Raw genomic sequence first — 18,839 nt, forward strand, 5'->3', positions numbered from 1 at the left:
TATATATATATATATATATATATATATATATATATATATAAAGCACGTAAAAAGGAAAGGTAGAAACAGAAGATAACCAGTTCGCTAACTTCCACGGTGTAACAAGTATATATATATATATAAAATAGTAAATCCAAAAAGTGAAGAATACCCAAAAAAAACACACAAAACACCAACAAGGCGAGGACGTGGTACATGTAAAGTATTAGCAGACGCTCAGGGAAGGAAGGAAAAGTGGTTTTACGTTTCGAGCAAAGCTCTTCTTCAGAAATAGAGTGAAGTCCAATAGAAAAGGAAGACGGTGAAGACAGAGTGGAGGAAAAGGGAGAGGTGGGAGGATGGTGAAGATACGACAGGGGTGGTGGCGGCGGTATACCCACGTTACAGAGCGGTGCATGCAGTGAAATGAACCGGAGATTAGAGCGGATGCGTGGGTCGGTGTTTGGGTGAGTACACTCGGTCGCGATAGGCGAGTGGAAGGTGGAGTAGGGAATACAGATATGTCGGTTTCCATACTTGAAATCCTTTGTATCATTCATAGCAGACAACAACAAGGACAGTTCTAAAGTAATACTTGGATTCCTACATCGATAAATTAAGTATCAGTTGCATACTGGGGTCGAGCTAATCGACTGACTCCCTCCCCAAAAATGTCGGGCCTTGTGCCAAGAGTAGAAAAGAATACTTGGATTATTCAATTGGCAAAGACCTAAAAGAAATATCAGCCAAAAGATCGAAGCACCTCATTAGATCTCCGGGAAAATTCTTCAAGAGAGTAACACCAAACCATTAAAAGTGGCGCTAGAAAAACTGTAAGTGAAGAAACGTAAAAGACATATCGGTAGATTCTATAATTCTCTTATCGTTTCCAGGCAGATTCTGTAGCCATACTGGAGCATGGCAATATTGAATAATAAAATTAAAGCAAGCGTAGATATAAATGCATGAAATAAACAAATATATTTCGATTGTGCCATCGTAAGTTCGGAAAAAAACCGTAAAAACCATAAATAATGAAAATGTTGCAATTTCTTTAACATTAATATATTATATAATCTGCAAGTTATACCTCCTAGCTGGGGGTTGTATATATGAGCAATATTGTATGTGCCAGGGTTTCTCTCTCTCTCTCTCTCTCGCTCTATTCAAATACTGATAGAATTAGGAATATTGGCAGGATGCAAGACATCGTAAGGGCTATCTAAGGTCCTATTTCTTTTTCTGATTTCGTCACCAATTCTTTTCAAGTCTGATTGGAAACTAGAATAGAAAAAGAGAGAACGAAAAGAAAAAAGAAATAAGAAAAATATAAACAAATAGATGTTTTTTGTATATAATATACATGTTATTATAATGGATGAAGGGATGATTATTGAATGGTTATTATTTTGATATTATGATATTTTTTTAATAATTTTTCTATCTTTATATAATAAGTATTTCATATTAATTCATTTGGTACTTATTGTTGGTTGAGATATATATCTAATTATTGTTCTACTTACGATCTGACGAGTAGCTATATTTTTTAATAGAATTTATTTTCGATAATTTCAATTGATTTTAATCGATTTAAATTTCTTTTCTATTTGAAAATTGGTTATGAAACACGTGTAATCTTTTTATTATATTTATCTTATGATATTTACTTTACTTTATATTATACTCATTTATTGTGCTTTTAATTATTAATTTTCTATATGTGATAGTGGATTTTCATCGATGAGTTCTTGAAAATTGGTTATTTTCCCTAAAACTATATATATATATATATATATATATATATATATATATAAAACTATGATATCATTTTCATGTTTCCACACTTTATCATTATAGTATTATATCATGCTATCACGTCACATTGTCACATTAACCCATATTATTACATATTACCTACATTATTAAATGAACACACGTCACATTATGATGTATTATTTGATATCCTACCAATATCACATGTATATATTCTCGCATAATTAAATATTCATACTTACACTTTGACACAACCAACTGCCTTCGGGTCGTAGATATATTGTGTTTCAAAATTACCCAAGGAATTAGTCCCCTTCTGACTGAATACGTGGGTCAATGTTAAAACATCAAAAGTTGTTGCTTTGTTAGGTAAGGCAGCAATGACGTCCTTCTCCGTTTTAGGTTCCTATAGATGTAAAATGGCGAAAACGAAAGAAACGACAATAAATAGTTGTTCTAACAATAATAACGAACACATAGGAAGCAATGAATGATACATTTACTGGTATTGCGAAAGCTTGCTGAGTTGCAGGAAGACTCGGTAGACATAAATGAAACAGAATGAAATTAAAATCGCCCATAATATGACCATTTACCTGATGGACGGGGCTTCACAAGCCACAAATCAGCCTCTTTTCCAGAATTAACTCTTTCCTGGAGTGTTATCACTACTACTACTACTACTACTACTATTGCTACTTCTACTGCTGCTACTGTTGCTGCTACTACTACTACTACTACTACTACTACTACTACTACTACTACTATTGCTACTTCTACTGCTACTTCTACTGCTGCTACTGTTGCTGCTACTACTACTACTACTACTACTACTACTACCACTACTACTACTACTACTACTACTACTACCACTACTACTACTACTACTACTACTACTACTACTACTACTACTACTACGGTGGTTTTATTTCTCCCCAAGTCTACTCCGATCTCACCTGAACCCACAGAGTTCTTGCTTCTCATCTCCTGGTACCTTTTAAATTCTCTCCAATTTCTTCCAAGCTCAGCATCATTTCTTCCCGAGATGAAGCCACAAATAGCAAAAAAAAAAAAACTTACTTTGTCTTTTAACAGCGATGTCCTTAGCATCGACGGGTAGTTTGCAGGGAAACCATATTCTTCATACTGCAGGAAATTAACAGCGGCATGTGTCACGCTACAGGTGAAAATGGTTACGGCTAGAATATCTTTCAATTCTTCCTTTGAAGACACGTGACCTTTGCCATCTTTCATTGGTAAACCCTGTAACAAAAATAATAGAAGTTATTTCATATTCGACTGTATTTAAGTGTGAAATCTTTTTTGCTTAGAGATTAGGGGGACTGTTCTTGTGATCATAAGTTCGTGGGTTCAATTCCAAGACCACGCGTCACGTGATAAGACCGGAGGTTGTAATATAAAAGAGAGTTAAGGTAGCGAACCGACAGAATAGTCAACACGCCGGGCAAAATGCTTAGCAGCACTTCGTCCGTCTTTACGCTGTGAGTTCAAATTCCACTGGGGTCGACTTAACTTTTCATCTTTTTGGGGTCAATAAAATAAGGACCAGTTGAACGCTGAGGTTGATGTAATCGATTTGCACTTTCATCCGACATTTCTTGGCTTCTACCAAAATTTCAACCAATATAATTTGAAGGAACGGTCAGTTTAGACGAAGTATATCTCGTCTAAATCAATAGAAAGTAGAAACAAAAACAGAATTATATTTTTAGCCCCAGGACAAACCTTGAATCATGGAGGGTACAACCATGACCTTTCTGCAGGCTTTTTCAGGCACAATGTTTCTAGGACTAAATTTATAAAAAGAAAGTCTTCCACTTTGTAACACAGGTGGTTGTAATATAAAGGTGTGTTGACTTATAAAACTAACAGGTTGAACGGTCCAGCGTAGGGACATTGAGAAAAATAAGGAACCCTAATTTTATACAACTTCATGGACAACAACAGTAGCAACAACAAGCAGTCTCCAATAATTATAAACATCATTTACCTGTAAACCTCCATTCTCGTGTCCTACGGCCATACTTTCTATCCAGTTTTGTATCTCCCAGTCATTAGTTACATCGTCTTCATTAGCTGAATTTGTAATTAAAACGGAAATATAATTGGTTAAAATTAAGAAATCTTTTCTAGCTTCAGTGTTTGTAAGAATTATAGAAAAAAAAATAATATATATGTCATCTTCAAGAACTGAATGTAATCGCAATTCAATGTTCAGTTTCTAGAACATTAGAAAGAAAATAATTGCTTCAGCCAAGGCCCTTCAGTCTCACCATATTTATTGTCATGTAATGCAAAGGGATAAATAAATCGATGTAATTACCATAGTAGATATCTATATAGCTGGATACATACTTATATACACAGTTGTACAATGCAAGTGAATCATCTCTGAAGTAGTATTTTGGTAAAACTTTCGGATCATCAACCTGAAATTAGAGAACAGAGCAGCGTCAGAGAAACGTGTGCGTTATGTTTCAATAGCTTTGCTGATGAAATCGGCAATCTTGTGAGAAAAAGATGTTCAATGGATGAACGCTATTACGAAAGCAAGAAAAAAACTGTGCGTTGCCGAAAGATTTCCTATATTCATGAGAACAGATAACATTTTGAATGTTAGATACGAGACATTCATAATATGTCCGAATAGAAGTATATTTCTTCCTACTGTACTTAAATTGCAAGCAGCATAATTAACATAACCTCCTTACAGTAGTTTCCTGTCCAATCTAAAAATATATTATAACGGTAGCCACCCAATGTCACGTGATATTATGGCTCTGAGACTGGAAGTCTTCTCTTCAAAACACAAACCAGGGAAACAGCTTTTTAAACAGAAGACCACACAGTTGTCTGCATATGCAAGTCTCTCATCTCCCCGCCACCGATGCTGTCCAAAAACAAGACAATGGCCGTGAGATGTTGATGCCAGAGTCATCTTAGGCATTGCTGCCAACATACAAAGTTCCAGAATGACTATCAAAAGCCAAATTCTGTCCGACGTTCTAGTAGTTCCACCAATCCATTCTAGACTAGTAATTCTTTGCTGGTATCGAAAATATGAAAGGTTGGATCCGCTGGATTTGAAAACAAGGCACTGCGAAAACAAGAATAGAAGAAATACTTACTTTCCTGCTTTGAAACTCTTTCGTTGGTATTCCATCACTAAGAAAGTCCCATCTCTGTAAACTATAAAGAAATATAAACATAAACGATAGATAAAAACATGAATGGAAAAGGTTATTACACACAAATTATTTCTGCAAATGTATGTGAAGCTATTGGGGATTCTTTTGAAAACTTCTGCAGCAAAATGTACGTTTTTGTGTGTATCTGTTTGTCTGTCTGTATGTTTGTATGATTGCATATCTACATATGCACACGTTCACACCTCCACGCATACATGCATACAAACAACATACATACACACACACAACATGCACACACAAACACACCGCCTTGAAAGAAGCAAGATATTGAGAATGATATGATTTATGTAGAATTATTTAGTGCCATCGTTGTTTTTTATGGGCTTGCGCTGTTTTAGTGGAGTTGCTGGCAGTTATTTGACTAGTGCCGTCGGATACTGAATATGCGTTCCACATCAATATATATATGCATGTATATAAATATGTATGTATTATGCACCTATGTATGCATGTATGTATACTTGTGGGAGTTCGAACAGATAAATATCTATATGTCTATGTATATGAATATATACCTGCTCACATATGTGTCTGCGTTTGTTGTGCTTGTTCATAAAATAACTTACCTTTTATTTATAAGTTTAAACATATCTTCTGTTCGAATTGACATTATCTTTTCGGTTAAACTTCCAGCGCTTACAAGGCTTTGAAATGCATTACTGGAAAAAATATGAAGCAGATCAAAAATGATGTAAATTCACTGAGGAAAGTTTCAAAGCAAACCAAAAGGACAAATATACAAACGTATACATATACTTAAAATAAAAGAACTCACAAGTTGATGGCCAAAAGGAAAAGTGTGTGAGGTGCCAAAATCTTGTAGACTGGATGCGACACAGATACGTTTCTGTGAAGGGCAAGAACAACCACTTGCATCAATAAATGAGTTAAACCTGCAAAATATATTCGTTGAAAGGTTTTATGAATTTTTATACATTGAACATGGTGGTGGATATGTCAGTCATGCATTTAAGTCAACTTCGGTGGAATTTGAACGCGGAATGTAAAGATAGACGAAACGCCGTTGAGTGTTTTGCTCAGCATGCTAACGATTCTGCCAGCTCGCTGCCGTAATAATAATAATGATGTTTACAAATTTTGGCACAAGGCCAGCAATTTCGGGGGAGAGCGTAAGTTGATTACATTTATCCCAGTGTTCAACTGGTACTTAATTTATTGACCCCGAAAGGATGAAAAGTAAAGTCAACTTCAGAACGTAAAAACGAACAAAATGTCGCTAAGCATTTTGTCCGGCATGCTAACAATTCTACCAACTCGCCAATTTTTGTGGAAATGAGAAAGGGAATAAGGCCAGAAGTTTTGAAGGGAGAGAATGTCGACTACATCGTCCCTGTGTTCAAATGGTACCTACTATACCGTTCCTGAGAGAGAAAAAAGGGAAAGACGACCTCAGCGGTATTTGAACTTAGAACGCAAAGAGCCGGAAGAAATCCCCCCTCCCCCCGCTGATACTTAATTTATCGGCCCCAGAAGGATGAAAGGCAAAGTCGGTCTCGATGGAATTTGTATCTTCACTGGCTGTTATGGCGTAAATAGCAGTATGAAGTAACAGAGAACTGGTAGGAGCATGTGCCAATTAAAGTTATGCAGGAGGATGGAAAAGTAACGATAGTTTGGGACTATGATTTTCAGACGGGTAGTCATGGTGGGTATATTGGGTCTCATATAGTTTACCACAGTGTGTGTGTGTGTGTGTGTGTGTGTGTGTATGTGTGTGTGTGTGTGTGTGTGTGTGTGTGTGTATGTGTGTGTGTGTGTGTGTGTGTGTGTGTGTGTGTGTATCTCCATGCTTTTCCCCATCACCTTTTTATTGTTGTTGGCGATGTGTTTACGTCCTATAACTTAGCGGTTCGGCAAAAGAGGTCTATAGAATAAAGACTAGGGCTTAAAGAATAATAATGACCACTGGAACCATTCAACTAAAAATTCTTCAAGGCGATGCTCCAGTATGGCCGCAGTCTAATGACTGAAAGAAGTAAAGGATAAAAGGTTAAGAAAATATGATACCCAGATGAGCAGAAATTTGATGGCAAGTGGAATCGGCCATGTTAAACCACATTTTAGCAAGAGTCCAAACGCCGGCGTTGTCAGTGGGAAGAAAGACCTGGAAGAGAATAAAGATTGTGATATTTTAATGGTGGATGTATAGAAAGACAAATGAAATGAACTGGAACATGCAGATATAGATGTACATCGATGTGTAGGTGCAATGGCCCAGTGGTTAGGGCAGTGGACTCGCGGTCGTTGGATTGCGGTTTCGATTCCCAGATAGAGCATTGTGAGAGTTTATTGAGCGAAAACACTTAAGCTCCATGAGGCTCCGGCGGTGGGTGGGGGGCGAACCCTGCTGTACTCTTTCGATAGGCGCAAGAGCGGCTGTGATAAGTAGCTTGCTTATCAACCACATGGTTCCGCGTATCATATTTATATAAATCCATTATAAATTGGTTTTATATTTGATAACTGCGTTAATAAATTCCCCACCTGGATGTGGCGCCAGTCCTTCGCAGGGTAACTCATTTTTGCCAGCTGGGTGAACTGGAGCAACGTGAAATGAAGTTTTTTGCTCATTAAAACAACGCGTCACCCTCCGGGAATCGAAACCACAATCATATGATCATGAGTGCAACATTCTAACCACTAAGCCACGCGACTCCACTAATTGTAGATAGACTACTCTAAATAAAGTAAAGAACCGTTGAATATAGTGATGCATAATGAACTGAGCGGACGCAGTGGATTAGCGTCACACATGACTCCTAGCAATTGTCTTATAGGATGTTAAAACCTCGGAATGAAATCGAAATAGTAAAATTACTTTTGATAAATAATTAACCTTTAATCCATCGAATTAGGTGATAGTGATAAAAGTTACAGCGTTTTAGCAGGTATTTGTCGAAATGGCGATAAATATCGAAAATCTCTGCTCTGACATTTAAATAGTCTACGGATTTGTTGAGGTTGTTGAGTTTGAAACTATTATAGAAAACTGAAAGAGTCTCAGACTAAAATATACAGAAAAATATTGTTTAACAAAGAAATAGAATATTTTTTGAAACACTTACAGGATTATTTGATCCTTTCCGTTGTTGTAGCTGTATAGCAATTGGTACCAAATTATCTTCGAAATCCAGCATAAACAACGCAATGGGAACACAGACCTGGAATATAAAAATATAAAAATAATACACGCACAAACATACAAGCGCATGCGCGCGCACACACACACATATGCACACATACATATATTGTATATATGTGTGTGTGTGTGTGTGTGTGTGTGTGTGTGTGTGTGTGTGTGTGTGCGCGTGTGTGTTTGAGTGTGTGTAGATATACAGATATATAGATACGCATAAGTATATATGTGTGTGTGTGTATATATATATATATATATATATATATATATATATATATATACTACAGACTTTCCCGTCTGTGTACCAATGTGTGTGTGCGTGTTTGCGTGTCTGTATGTGTGTGTGTAACTTACGTCAAATCCTCGTTTGTGACCAATGCCTTCCAAAATTTCTAAGTCTGCGTAAAACAGTCGTTTCTCTTGGATTAATTCTTCCAATGTTTCTCCATCCAGAATTGGTTTAATCATCTCTTCATCCACTCCAAGTCTACAAGAAGGAATAAATAAAATGAGGGAGAAAGAATCAGAGGAATTTGGTGGTCGTCTGCATTTTCAAAAACCTTATGAAGTAAAGTTGATGGAATTTAGATAAATTCATTTGTGGTAGAGAGAAAGGATCTTTGAGAAAAGTCTTTGAGTCTTTGAGTCAAATGATTTCTTTCTTTCGCTGACGATAACGATTCGCGTATTAAAACGTTTTCCATCTCCCTATAATACACACACACACATATATATATAAGATACGTACATACGTATGTATTTTTCATCCTTTACGCGTTTCAGTCGTTAGACTGCTTCCATGATGAGGCATCTCCTTGAAGAATTATTTTAGTCAAATGAATTGACCCCAGTATTAATTTTTTTTCTTACCCTGGTGCTTATTCTATCGGTATCTTTTGCCGAATCTCTAAGTATCGAGGACGTAAAGAAACCAACGTCACTTTTCAGGCGATGGTGGCGGACAAAAAAAACAAAAATACACACACTCTCACATACGCATACATACATGCATACAGGCTTCTTTCGGTTTCCCCTCTACCAAATCCACTCACAAGGCTTTGGTCGGCCCGAGGCCATAGCAAAAGACAGTCGGCCAATATGCCATGCTGCGAGACTGGTTGGGTAGTAAACTTCTTGCTACGCAACCATGACTGCGCCTGTAGTATCTTATCATCGAATTCAAAACCAGAGCAGATGCATTTTACTCTTTTGTATTTTTAATCAGCCGAGAATTTCATGCTTGACCCTTATCAAACTGCAGTTTCGTAATATATAGACAATGGCTAATCTGAGGTTATGTCAGATATGACACTTGCTCCAGAGGACGGAAGAGTTGTCTCGAGGAAAGAAAACCAATATTTCACTGAATAAAATCTATTACTGCCTAAAAACAAAATTTAAAAAGCAAGAATATTTTAATAGCACCTGAAATATTTTGTGAATTTTGGCACAAGGCCAATAAGTTCAGCAGATGGGATAAATCGATTACATCGATCCCAGTGTACAACCGGTACTTATTTTGTCGATCCCGAAGAGATGAAAGACAAAGGCGACCTCAGCAGAATTTGAACTCGGAACGTAAAGACGAACGAAATACTGCTAGGCATGTTAACCGGAGTGCTTAATAATTCTGCCAGCTCACCGCCTTAATATCATCTGAAATATTCTGTGGATTTTGGTGAAGCTTAGCGAGCCCCTAATATTTAAATTACTCCTGTTTAAATATACAATTGTTCTAAATAGGGAAAATATTGACTTACTTTGAAGGGATTTCTTCACACAATTTTATTGATTTTGGGTTACAACCGTTAAGTCGTTGGTATCCAAACCACGTGTCATGGTTCCAATATGCACAAGCCTGTAGTGTATAATAAAGACAATAAATTTAAGCATTGGTTTCTAATACAGACACAAGACCTCCAGTATTAATTGTAAGAGCATGGGTGTGTAGTTAATTAAGATCTAATTACATTAGCTGGTTAGTATATATTTAACGATACCGAAAGGTTAAAAGACAATGTTGACCTTGGAAGTACACGAAACAAAAACGACTGATATCGCAAGGCATTTTGTACGACTCACCGGATCTTCGATGTAGTTGCTCGACTTCCTAGTAATAGCTTCCAAATGTCCCCTAAATCAAACCTTGATGGGGTTTTTTTTAAATCATAGCAAAATTGCGTTGGAAAATATAATAATAGATATGTATTTGAGGGAAATCGACAGAATAGTCACGGATGGAAAGCGTTTGATCATCTCTTTGCTCAATGACGGTCAACCAACACACACACACACACATACATACATTTGTGTGTGTGTGTCAACATTTATGCATTTGTGTGTGTATACAAGATTAGTTACGTTTAATAAAAAATAACTTATTTACGTAAGTTTTATCATCATCTCCTTCGAAATAGTCACCTTGCACAGCAACACATCGATTCCAGCGTTCCTGCTGCTTTTGGAATCTGGCCTGGAAGTCGTTTTCCGTAAACGAGTCGAGGATTTTCTGATAGCTCTCATTGCACACGCAACTTTGTGCTGCCATCAGTTGGCGCGCCACAGAACTAATGCAGGAACTTTTTGATCCCACCTCGTATATATATAAAGAGAGAGAAGGCATGTGTTGCTGCGTGTGAATGGTATGTATTTATAAGAAATCAGTGGAGCAAGCAGGATACCAAAACACTTATATCTGTCAGTGGAGCAAAGAAGAAAATTCTAGCTTGGCCCCACCTGAAAGGTCATGTGCTGTTTGTCTTGATATGAGGTCACCATGTCGCGCACACATGGTTGTGATGCATGTGCCTGGTGTGCCCTTATCAGGATTCGATTTACAGGACCTCAGAGATTGGTAAGATGGGGGAAATTTTGAGTGAAACGGAGATTCAGTTACATTTACCCAAATGATCAACAGTTACTTTGTTCATCGACCCTATTCATAGACCCTGAAAGGATGTGAGTGATGTTCGTGTTTAGGCCTACTTCAGGTCTATATTCGTTTCTACTCTAGGCACAAGGCCCGAAATTTTGGGGGATAAAAGGCAAAGTCGACCTCGGCGGAATTTTAACTCAGAACGTAACGCAGACGAAATACCGCTGAGCATTTCGCCCGGCTTGCTAACGACTCTGCCAGCTCACCGCCTTCCTCTCTATATAATCTCGGACAATAATATCTAATGTATCCTTTTTAAAGTCGTTGTATTGTTTGGGTGAGATCTAGTTTCTGTTTCTAGTGGATAACGCAACCACATAGTAGCTCACGCAGCTTGGCCTTATTACACTGGTGCAGATCAACGAAAGATGTACAAAACTGCCGACGACACATTCAAGGAAAAATACAATATGTTATTTATTTTGATACAAACACTCTCTTGTCGCTCGTCCTCATAGAAATGACTCTACACGAATGGTGCTCTACGACGCTATACTTCACATCCTGTATTACAAAAAAAAAGTGATAGAATTTTTCAAGGACATACCTTTGGTTTCGTAATCCCTTCTTTGTAGTAAATATTCGTCAGATCATCCAGCTTCTGCCAGGAATCTGTTGTGATTCCACTAATCCAATTTTTCAGCTTAACCTCCATCTTGCTTATGAATAAGAGTTTCTGAAATAAAATGTTTCGTTTCGTTTAAGGAACGAAAGACAACGTTTACCTTGGCATAAAAGAACATAAGTGATTCGGAAGCTGTATTAGTTCGACGCTGTACACAAATCTTCCATCATCCCATGCACACACATATACACATACACACACACATACACCACACATACACCACACATGCACATATACACACACATACATGCACGCATACGCACACATGCACACGCATATACACACACATACACACACATTCACATACACACACAAACACACACACATACATACACGCACGCACATACACATACACACACACACACACACAAAAACAGACATACACACACATGCATACACATACATACACACTCATACACACACACACACATGCGCACATATACGCACGCATACACGACACATACACAAACACACACGCACATATATATAACGATTGATGAGCTCAAGCTTTGTCTCTGTGGTTAAGCAAGGTTATTTTTAAACTTCCGGCTCTGTAATTTATCAATGCGTTATTTTAACCAATAACAAGATACAACGAGAACTATTTTCTTGTTATTTAAGAAATTGAAAGTAAAATATATGGAAACAACTTTGTTCTTATATCTCTGAATTAAACTTCAAATTCTGTGTGTGTACATCTGTGTGTGTATATATATATGTATATATATATATATATTCTTACCTTATATGAATCTGAGAATTCTTCATCAACCGGCAAACTTTCCAACTGTTCAATTAAAAGTAGAAAAAGATTATCAAAATTGATTAGATTATTTAACTCATTATAATAAATTATGTTAATGGCGGTTGATTGGGAGGATCAGTGAAGTGACCGTCAATTTGATCTTGAGCCTTTTTATATTCCGAGTTCAAGTCCTCCAAGGATACCTGGGGAGAGATCGATAATATAAAGCAGCAGTCAATACTGATGCCGCTGTGATCACTTGAATCATTCGCAGACCCTCGATAAAAATGTGTGATCTCACGTTGATGGCTGGCAATCTTCTGATTGATTACAACTGGACATGGCTACAATTATCAAGAAGAAGCAAACGTTGGTGTATAGTCAACTGAATCCTCAAACACCAGTATATCACTGGTACTTATACATTGACTCCAGTGAAGGTGCTGAATGATATTAAAATCAAAGTAGAACTAGATCGAATCTGAGCAAGGAATGCTGAGCGAACATTTTTTTTTAATGAATTAAGATTTAATAGTTATCTCCCTTTCAAGTTTTGACTTCAATTCTCACAAACGTTGATGGGTTTTTTTTTTCCCTGTAAAATGTCTTGGGGGTGCCTTTCCACCAGATTAAAAGATATAATATGGAACCAAGTAGTATCGACCCTTATCTTTTATTTCAATAATATTGGTGGAATATGGAGGGGGAGTTTGCAACTATTCATTACTAGAAAATTTTATCCAGGAACGCATTCAAGAGAAGACCTTTCCAAAAGCTGTTATATAGTCAGTCCTAACTTATGGAGGCCCGAGATCCATGCATATATTCTGAATATAAATATATATATTTTAAATATATTGATAGGCAGAGTTGGATAATAGATTTTTTAAAAGATTTCAGGTACAAAAAAATTACAAAACCAAACACGAGTGTAAAATAATTAATTTTACGTTGTAAGGAAGTAGAGGTGTTGAGCCAACTTTTCGCGCTGTATTTCTTTCTGCGAGTCATTTCTGTATTTATTTTGCTGCTACAGATTTTATTTCCGGACTATACAAGATGAAAGCGGTGTCTCCCGTTCTGACTTAGCACTCCTTTGCTCTTTGAATTACGAAAAGAATTACAGAAGAATATAAATTATATGTGAACATATCATTAAAACTATACTCACCATAATAGGACATCCTTTCTGGTGTTTTAACTTGTATATCTCACGTTTGCACTTGATTTCATTTTCCCGTTGCTCCTTATCCGGATCATTCTGTGGTAAGAATGTATCCCAAGGATAAAGAGAATAATGAACGGATGGCCTTATCCAACGGAAAACAGGAAACGTTACGCTCTTTCTAGTAAACCCACGTACCAATTCCAGTGTTTGTATGAACCAAGTTGAAGATGTTAATTCGACTGTGGGCTTTTCGGTCCAGAGTTCAATTTTTTTCACTTCTGTAAACGATTCCGGGAGTTGAATATCAAAAGTGTCGAGGGCCCCGATTTTAAAATCATTTTTCCAGAAGTTGTCCACAAGGATCTTCTCACTGCTGTTATCCGAAGTATCATATAATATAACATAGACGTTAGCATCAGTTGCTGCTCCTTTCTGGTCACCAGTTCGAATCCGGAGTGTAATGCTATTTTTTGATTGCATAAGACCCATTTCTGTTTATATGGAAATAGAGAATGAATAACTCAAATATATTATTATAGTTGGGCCAAAATCAGTTCGAATCCGGAGTGCGGTGCTATTATTTCATTGCGCCGTACCCATTTCTGTCAACAAGAAACTAGAGAATGAAAAATATGCATGTATATATATGTGTGTGTGTGTGTGTGTGTGTGTGTGTGTGCGTGTGTGTGTGTGTGTGTGTGTGTGTATTTATGAGTGTATATTAAATATACACACGCACATATAAGTATATATCTGTGTGTGTGTGTGTGTGTGTGTGTGTGTGTGTGTGGAAAGGAAACTTGTTTTGTGACACGTAATTCTTTTTACTTTTATCATTGAATGAAACGCGCTCGCGCCTACGCACACTGACCAAATATTTCATTTCGTTCACTCTTTCTCCAGTTTTCTAAATTTTCAGTTTTCTATTTAAACAAATTTAATTTTTTTTTTTTTTTTTTTTTGCTGAAAGACAACTTTCCAATGACTAAACAGATTGCTTTTATTGTTCCGTGAAGAAAGAACTTAATCGTTTAACACGCATCATTGCAGCAAATACATAGAACACCTACAATAATATCATACGTAATAATCAAATATGTAAGTATGTATGTGTGTGTGATGTGTGTGTATATCTGTATGCTAGGCATGTATGTATGTATGTGTATGCATATGTACATATATATATATATATATATCGTGGCACTCAGTCGGTTACGATGATGATGGTTCCAGTTGATCCTATCAACAGAACAGTCTTCTCGTGAAATTAACGTGCATGTAGCTGAGTACTCCGCAGAGAGGTGTACCTTTAATGTAGTTCTCGGGGAGATTCAGTGTGACACAGCATGACAAGGCTGGCCCCTTTGAAATACAGGTACAACAGAAAGAGGAAGAGAAAGTTGCAGGGTTTGCCACCATCCACTGCTAGAGCCTCGTGGAGGTGTATATATATATATATATATAGATAGATAGATAGATAGATAGATAGATAGATAGATAGATAGATAGATAGATAGATAGATAGATAGATAGATAGATAGATAGATAGATAGATATAAGGGTTGAACAATTACATCGTCATAGCCTCCTGGCTTTCCGATTCACTTCTTCCAGCAGCTGAGAATCTTGCGTTTTACATCGGAGAAGATTTTCGGTTAGAGAAGAGGTTTTATGCACCGCTTCTTGAGCTTCGTCTGTGACAGATCGATGGCATTAGGAATGGTTGTTTGAGCGATTCAAAGACGTGATAATCAGAAGGACCGAGATCTAGACTGTATGAAGGCTCATCCAGCAACTCGAAACCTAATTTTTCAATGGTATGGAAAGACATGTGTGCAGCCGTGTGTGGACGGCCGTATGTGGATGTGCATTTCGTGCAACAAAACCACCCGCACTGACAATAGATCTCAACATCTGGTGCAAGTTACTGGTTTCAGATTTTTGGCCAGCATTTCAGTGTAGCCAACACTGGTGACTGTGGACTTCTTTTGCAGATAATATCCCAATATAGGCCCTTCTGCGTCCCAAAAATAAAACGCTTAACATCACTTTGTTTGCGAAAAATTGAATCTTGATTTTCCTTTTCATCGGCAATTCTGGTTGTTTCCACTCCATACTTCGCCTTTTGGATGGAACCAAGTCTTATCTCTTGTGAATTATTCTCTCCATAAAATGTTTGCTTTCATCGTTGCTGCGGTCCAATAAGCATTTGCTCTTCGGTAATCTCTCTTGGAGCTCATCTTGCATACGCTTTACAGAGGCGAAGCTTCCCGTGGATGATTTCGAATGCAGAACCATGGCTAACTGCGGAGAACAAGCCATTTCATCGATGGTCAGGAGTCGGTTCGCCAGAAGCATCCCTGAAGCTTCTTGAATTTTCACGCCAGTGGAGGAGGGTTATGGGTGCCCTGCTCCTTTTTGTGCTTCAAGCTTTTTCGGCCATTTTTAAGCTTTTCGAATCACTCATACACACTTCTGCGCAGTAAAGCGCTGTCCCCTGTATTGTAATGAAAGCCTGCGATGAATCTCAGCTCCGACACAGCTTCAGACCAGACATCGGATCGCTGACCTCTGATCTTCTTCTGTGTACACCGCCAGCAGAATAGCCATGTTGAGTCTGTTTCATAAGAAAGATAGAGCAAGCAAGGTCAAACCTCGGTTACGTAAAACCACAAACGTACCACCTTTTATCACGCGAGCGCTGAAGGCAGTGCAGCGAATCTAAAGAATGTTTGGCAAAAATGCGGATAACTTTTAACTGCCCCTTGTGTGTGTGTGTGTGTGTGTGTGTGTGTGTGTGTGTGTGTGTGTGTGTCTGTGTGTGTGTGTGTGTGTGTGTGTGTGTGTGTGTGCGTGCGTGCGTGCGTGCGTGCGTGTGCGTGCGTGCGTGTGTGTGTGCGTGTGTGTGTGTCATTTTGTACTTTTACTTGTTTCAATCATTTGACTGCGGCCATGCTGGAACACCAGCTACAAGTATTTCAATCGAACAAATCGACCCTAAGAATATTTTGTTTAAAGACTATTGCTTATTGTATCGGTCCTGTTTGTCCACCCACCATCACCGGTTGTGTAGCGCTGGGTGGGGAAGACAAACGCACGCATACACACACACACACACACACACACAGATATATATATATATAATAATAATAATATAAATAATATATATATATGCATATATACATACGTATATGTACATACATCTATGAGTATATATATATATATATATATATATATATATATATATATATATATATATATATATATATATATATATATATATATATATATATATATATATATATAAAGGACACAGGTTCGTGTGTCACATAGCTAGCTAGAGGCGATGGCTTCTTGGAGCTAATTCACGGCAGCTTTCGTCCTAATTTTGGGACTGCCATGTTGGCTTGGCGATAACTATTAATTTCCAGTACCGCTACCGTAGTCTCCTTTAGAGAGACTTAGAAATATTAATAACTCTATTTCTGAAAACCAGTGGATAGATTCCACTGAAATTAGATAAATAACCTTCGAGCAGATAGTCAGCAGCGCCGCCTGGCTAAGGCTTGGCTACTCTGCATTGACAAGGGGCAACACCCTGAAACTAGTCTAGTCTGCAGATGCCAAACCAGCAGGGGGACACTGCTGACCTCCCCTGTTCGAAGGTTATAAAGGACACAGGTTCGTGTGTCACATAGCTAGCTAGAGGCGATGGCTTCTTGGAGCTAATTCACGGCAGCTTTCGTCCTAATTTTGGGACTGCCATGTTGGCTTGGCGATAACTATTAATTTCCAGTACCGCTGCCGTAGTCTCCTTTAGAGAGACTTAGAAATATTAATAACTCTATATATATATATATATGCATATATGGGCACAGGACATCATGAAACGTATACAACGAAAAAGTACGAAGCACGAGTACATGGAACATGAACTATTCTTTTGAACAACGAAAGACACAAATGGAGAACAAAACAAACAACATACAGATTGACCCTTCGTCAGATTTTTTCTAGTTTTTTTTTTTTTTTTCTGGCTGTATTTCTAGTCTCGTATTTCGAGCATTTAACAACAATATACGCTTTCGATAAAACAGTTACTCCCGCAAAGCAAATTAAATAAAATTTGGGATTTTGCGGAGGGTCAAAATAGGTACACACACACACACACACACACACATACACACACACACATAGACACACACACACACACACACACACACACACACACACACACACACACACACACACACACGACGGTCTTCTTTCAGTTTCCGTGTACCAAATCCATTCACGAAGATTTGGTTGACTCGAGGCTTTACTGGAAAACGTCAGGCAGGGACCCTGAACATTGTGCATCTACGCATATACAAGCTTATAGACTGATAGGCAGACAGACAGACAGACAGACAGATAGACAGTTAGGCAGACAGAAAGACAGACAGACAGATAGATAGATAGATAGATAGATAGATAGATAGATAGATAGATATCTAACGTAGAACTGAATACAAAAGTTGATATGCTTGTTTGAGCGAATGTGCGTTTGCGCGTATATATGTGTGTGTGTTCATTTACATAAATATTGTAGATGCGTACAGAAGTGTGTGCATATGTATATATAATATATATATATATATATATATATATGTGTGTGTGTGTGTGTGTGTGTGTGCGTGTGTGTGTGTGTGTGTGTTGAGAGTACGCGTCTGTGCATGTATATACATTCGCACATGTTTGTATCCATTTACATAAAGATCCAGCGGATAGCCTTACCTCCAGTCGACTTTTGATCTCACCGCAAACAAGAAGAGTTCTCTTCCAAACAGAATAATGATATTCGGCGTACTGACTAGTTGTTGTTGACACTGCAGCAGCAGCAGCAACAGCTGTAGTAGTAGTAGTAGTAGTAGTAGTAGTAGTAGTAGTAGTAGTAGTAGTAGTAGTGGTGGTGGTGGTGGTGGTATCTTAGGTTTTAATGGTAGTAGTAGTAGTAGTAGTAGTAGTAGTAGTAGTAGTAGTAGTAGTAGTGGTGGTGGTGGTGGTGGTAGTGCTGGTTATTGTTGTTGATCAATGACCTCTCCCTCTCCCCCCATCACTCCATTATATCTTGATCGATCAAACTTTAAGAGCATACTGACCTACACTTAAGGAAACGACAAACAAAAAAAGACACCAGCATGGGATCACTTGAAGACAATGCAACCTTCTTCTTTGGCCTGAC

General features: G+C 37.8%; 1 protein-coding gene across 1 annotated transcript; it reads right to left on the minus strand.

Annotated features, from left to right (window-relative positions):
* Positions 1-941: 941 nt before the first annotated feature.
* Positions 942-18,510, minus strand: LOC106873091 (polyunsaturated fatty acid 5-lipoxygenase). Its single transcript, XM_089337879.1, has 16 exons — positions 18,392-18,510; positions 13,619-14,106; positions 12,445-12,489; positions 11,625-11,753; positions 9,903-10,000; positions 8,497-8,629; positions 8,072-8,167; positions 7,014-7,110; positions 5,761-5,878; positions 5,552-5,644; positions 4,905-4,965; positions 4,100-4,205; positions 3,767-3,852; positions 2,836-3,018; positions 1,998-2,161; positions 942-1,260 (listed from the first exon to the last, which is right to left on the minus strand). Exons 2-16 carry the CDS (start codon positions 14,102-14,104, stop codon positions 1,146-1,148), a joined length of 2,010 nt encoding a protein of 669 aa, XP_089194005.1. The 5' UTR covers positions 14,105-14,106; positions 18,392-18,510; the 3' UTR covers positions 942-1,145.
* Between the last annotated feature and the right edge of the window lie 329 nt (positions 18,511-18,839).

Source organism: Octopus bimaculoides, chromosome 20 (assembly GCF_046866305.1).
Source record: "Octopus bimaculoides isolate indiv1 chromosome 20, ASM4686630v1, whole genome shotgun sequence".
NCBI lineage: Eukaryota > Metazoa > Mollusca > Cephalopoda > Octopoda > Octopodidae > Octopus > Octopus bimaculoides.

What these genes read in the sequence shown, in the direction of transcription:
- LOC106873091 (XM_089337879.1), bottom strand. Translation starts at nt 14,104, where the DNA reads ATGGGTCTTATGCAATCAAAAAATAGCATTACACTCCGGATTCGAACT. An exon ending in AGAAAGGATGTCCTATTATG is followed by an intron (nt 12,490 to 13,618) that starts GTGAGTATAGTT and finishes TTAATTGAACAG; the next exon opens with TTGGAAAGTTTGCCGGTTGA. An exon ending in ACGAGAATGGAGGTTTACAG is followed by an intron (nt 3,019 to 3,766) that starts GTAAATGATGTT and finishes TTTTTGTTACAG; the next exon opens with GGTTTACCAATGAAAGATGG.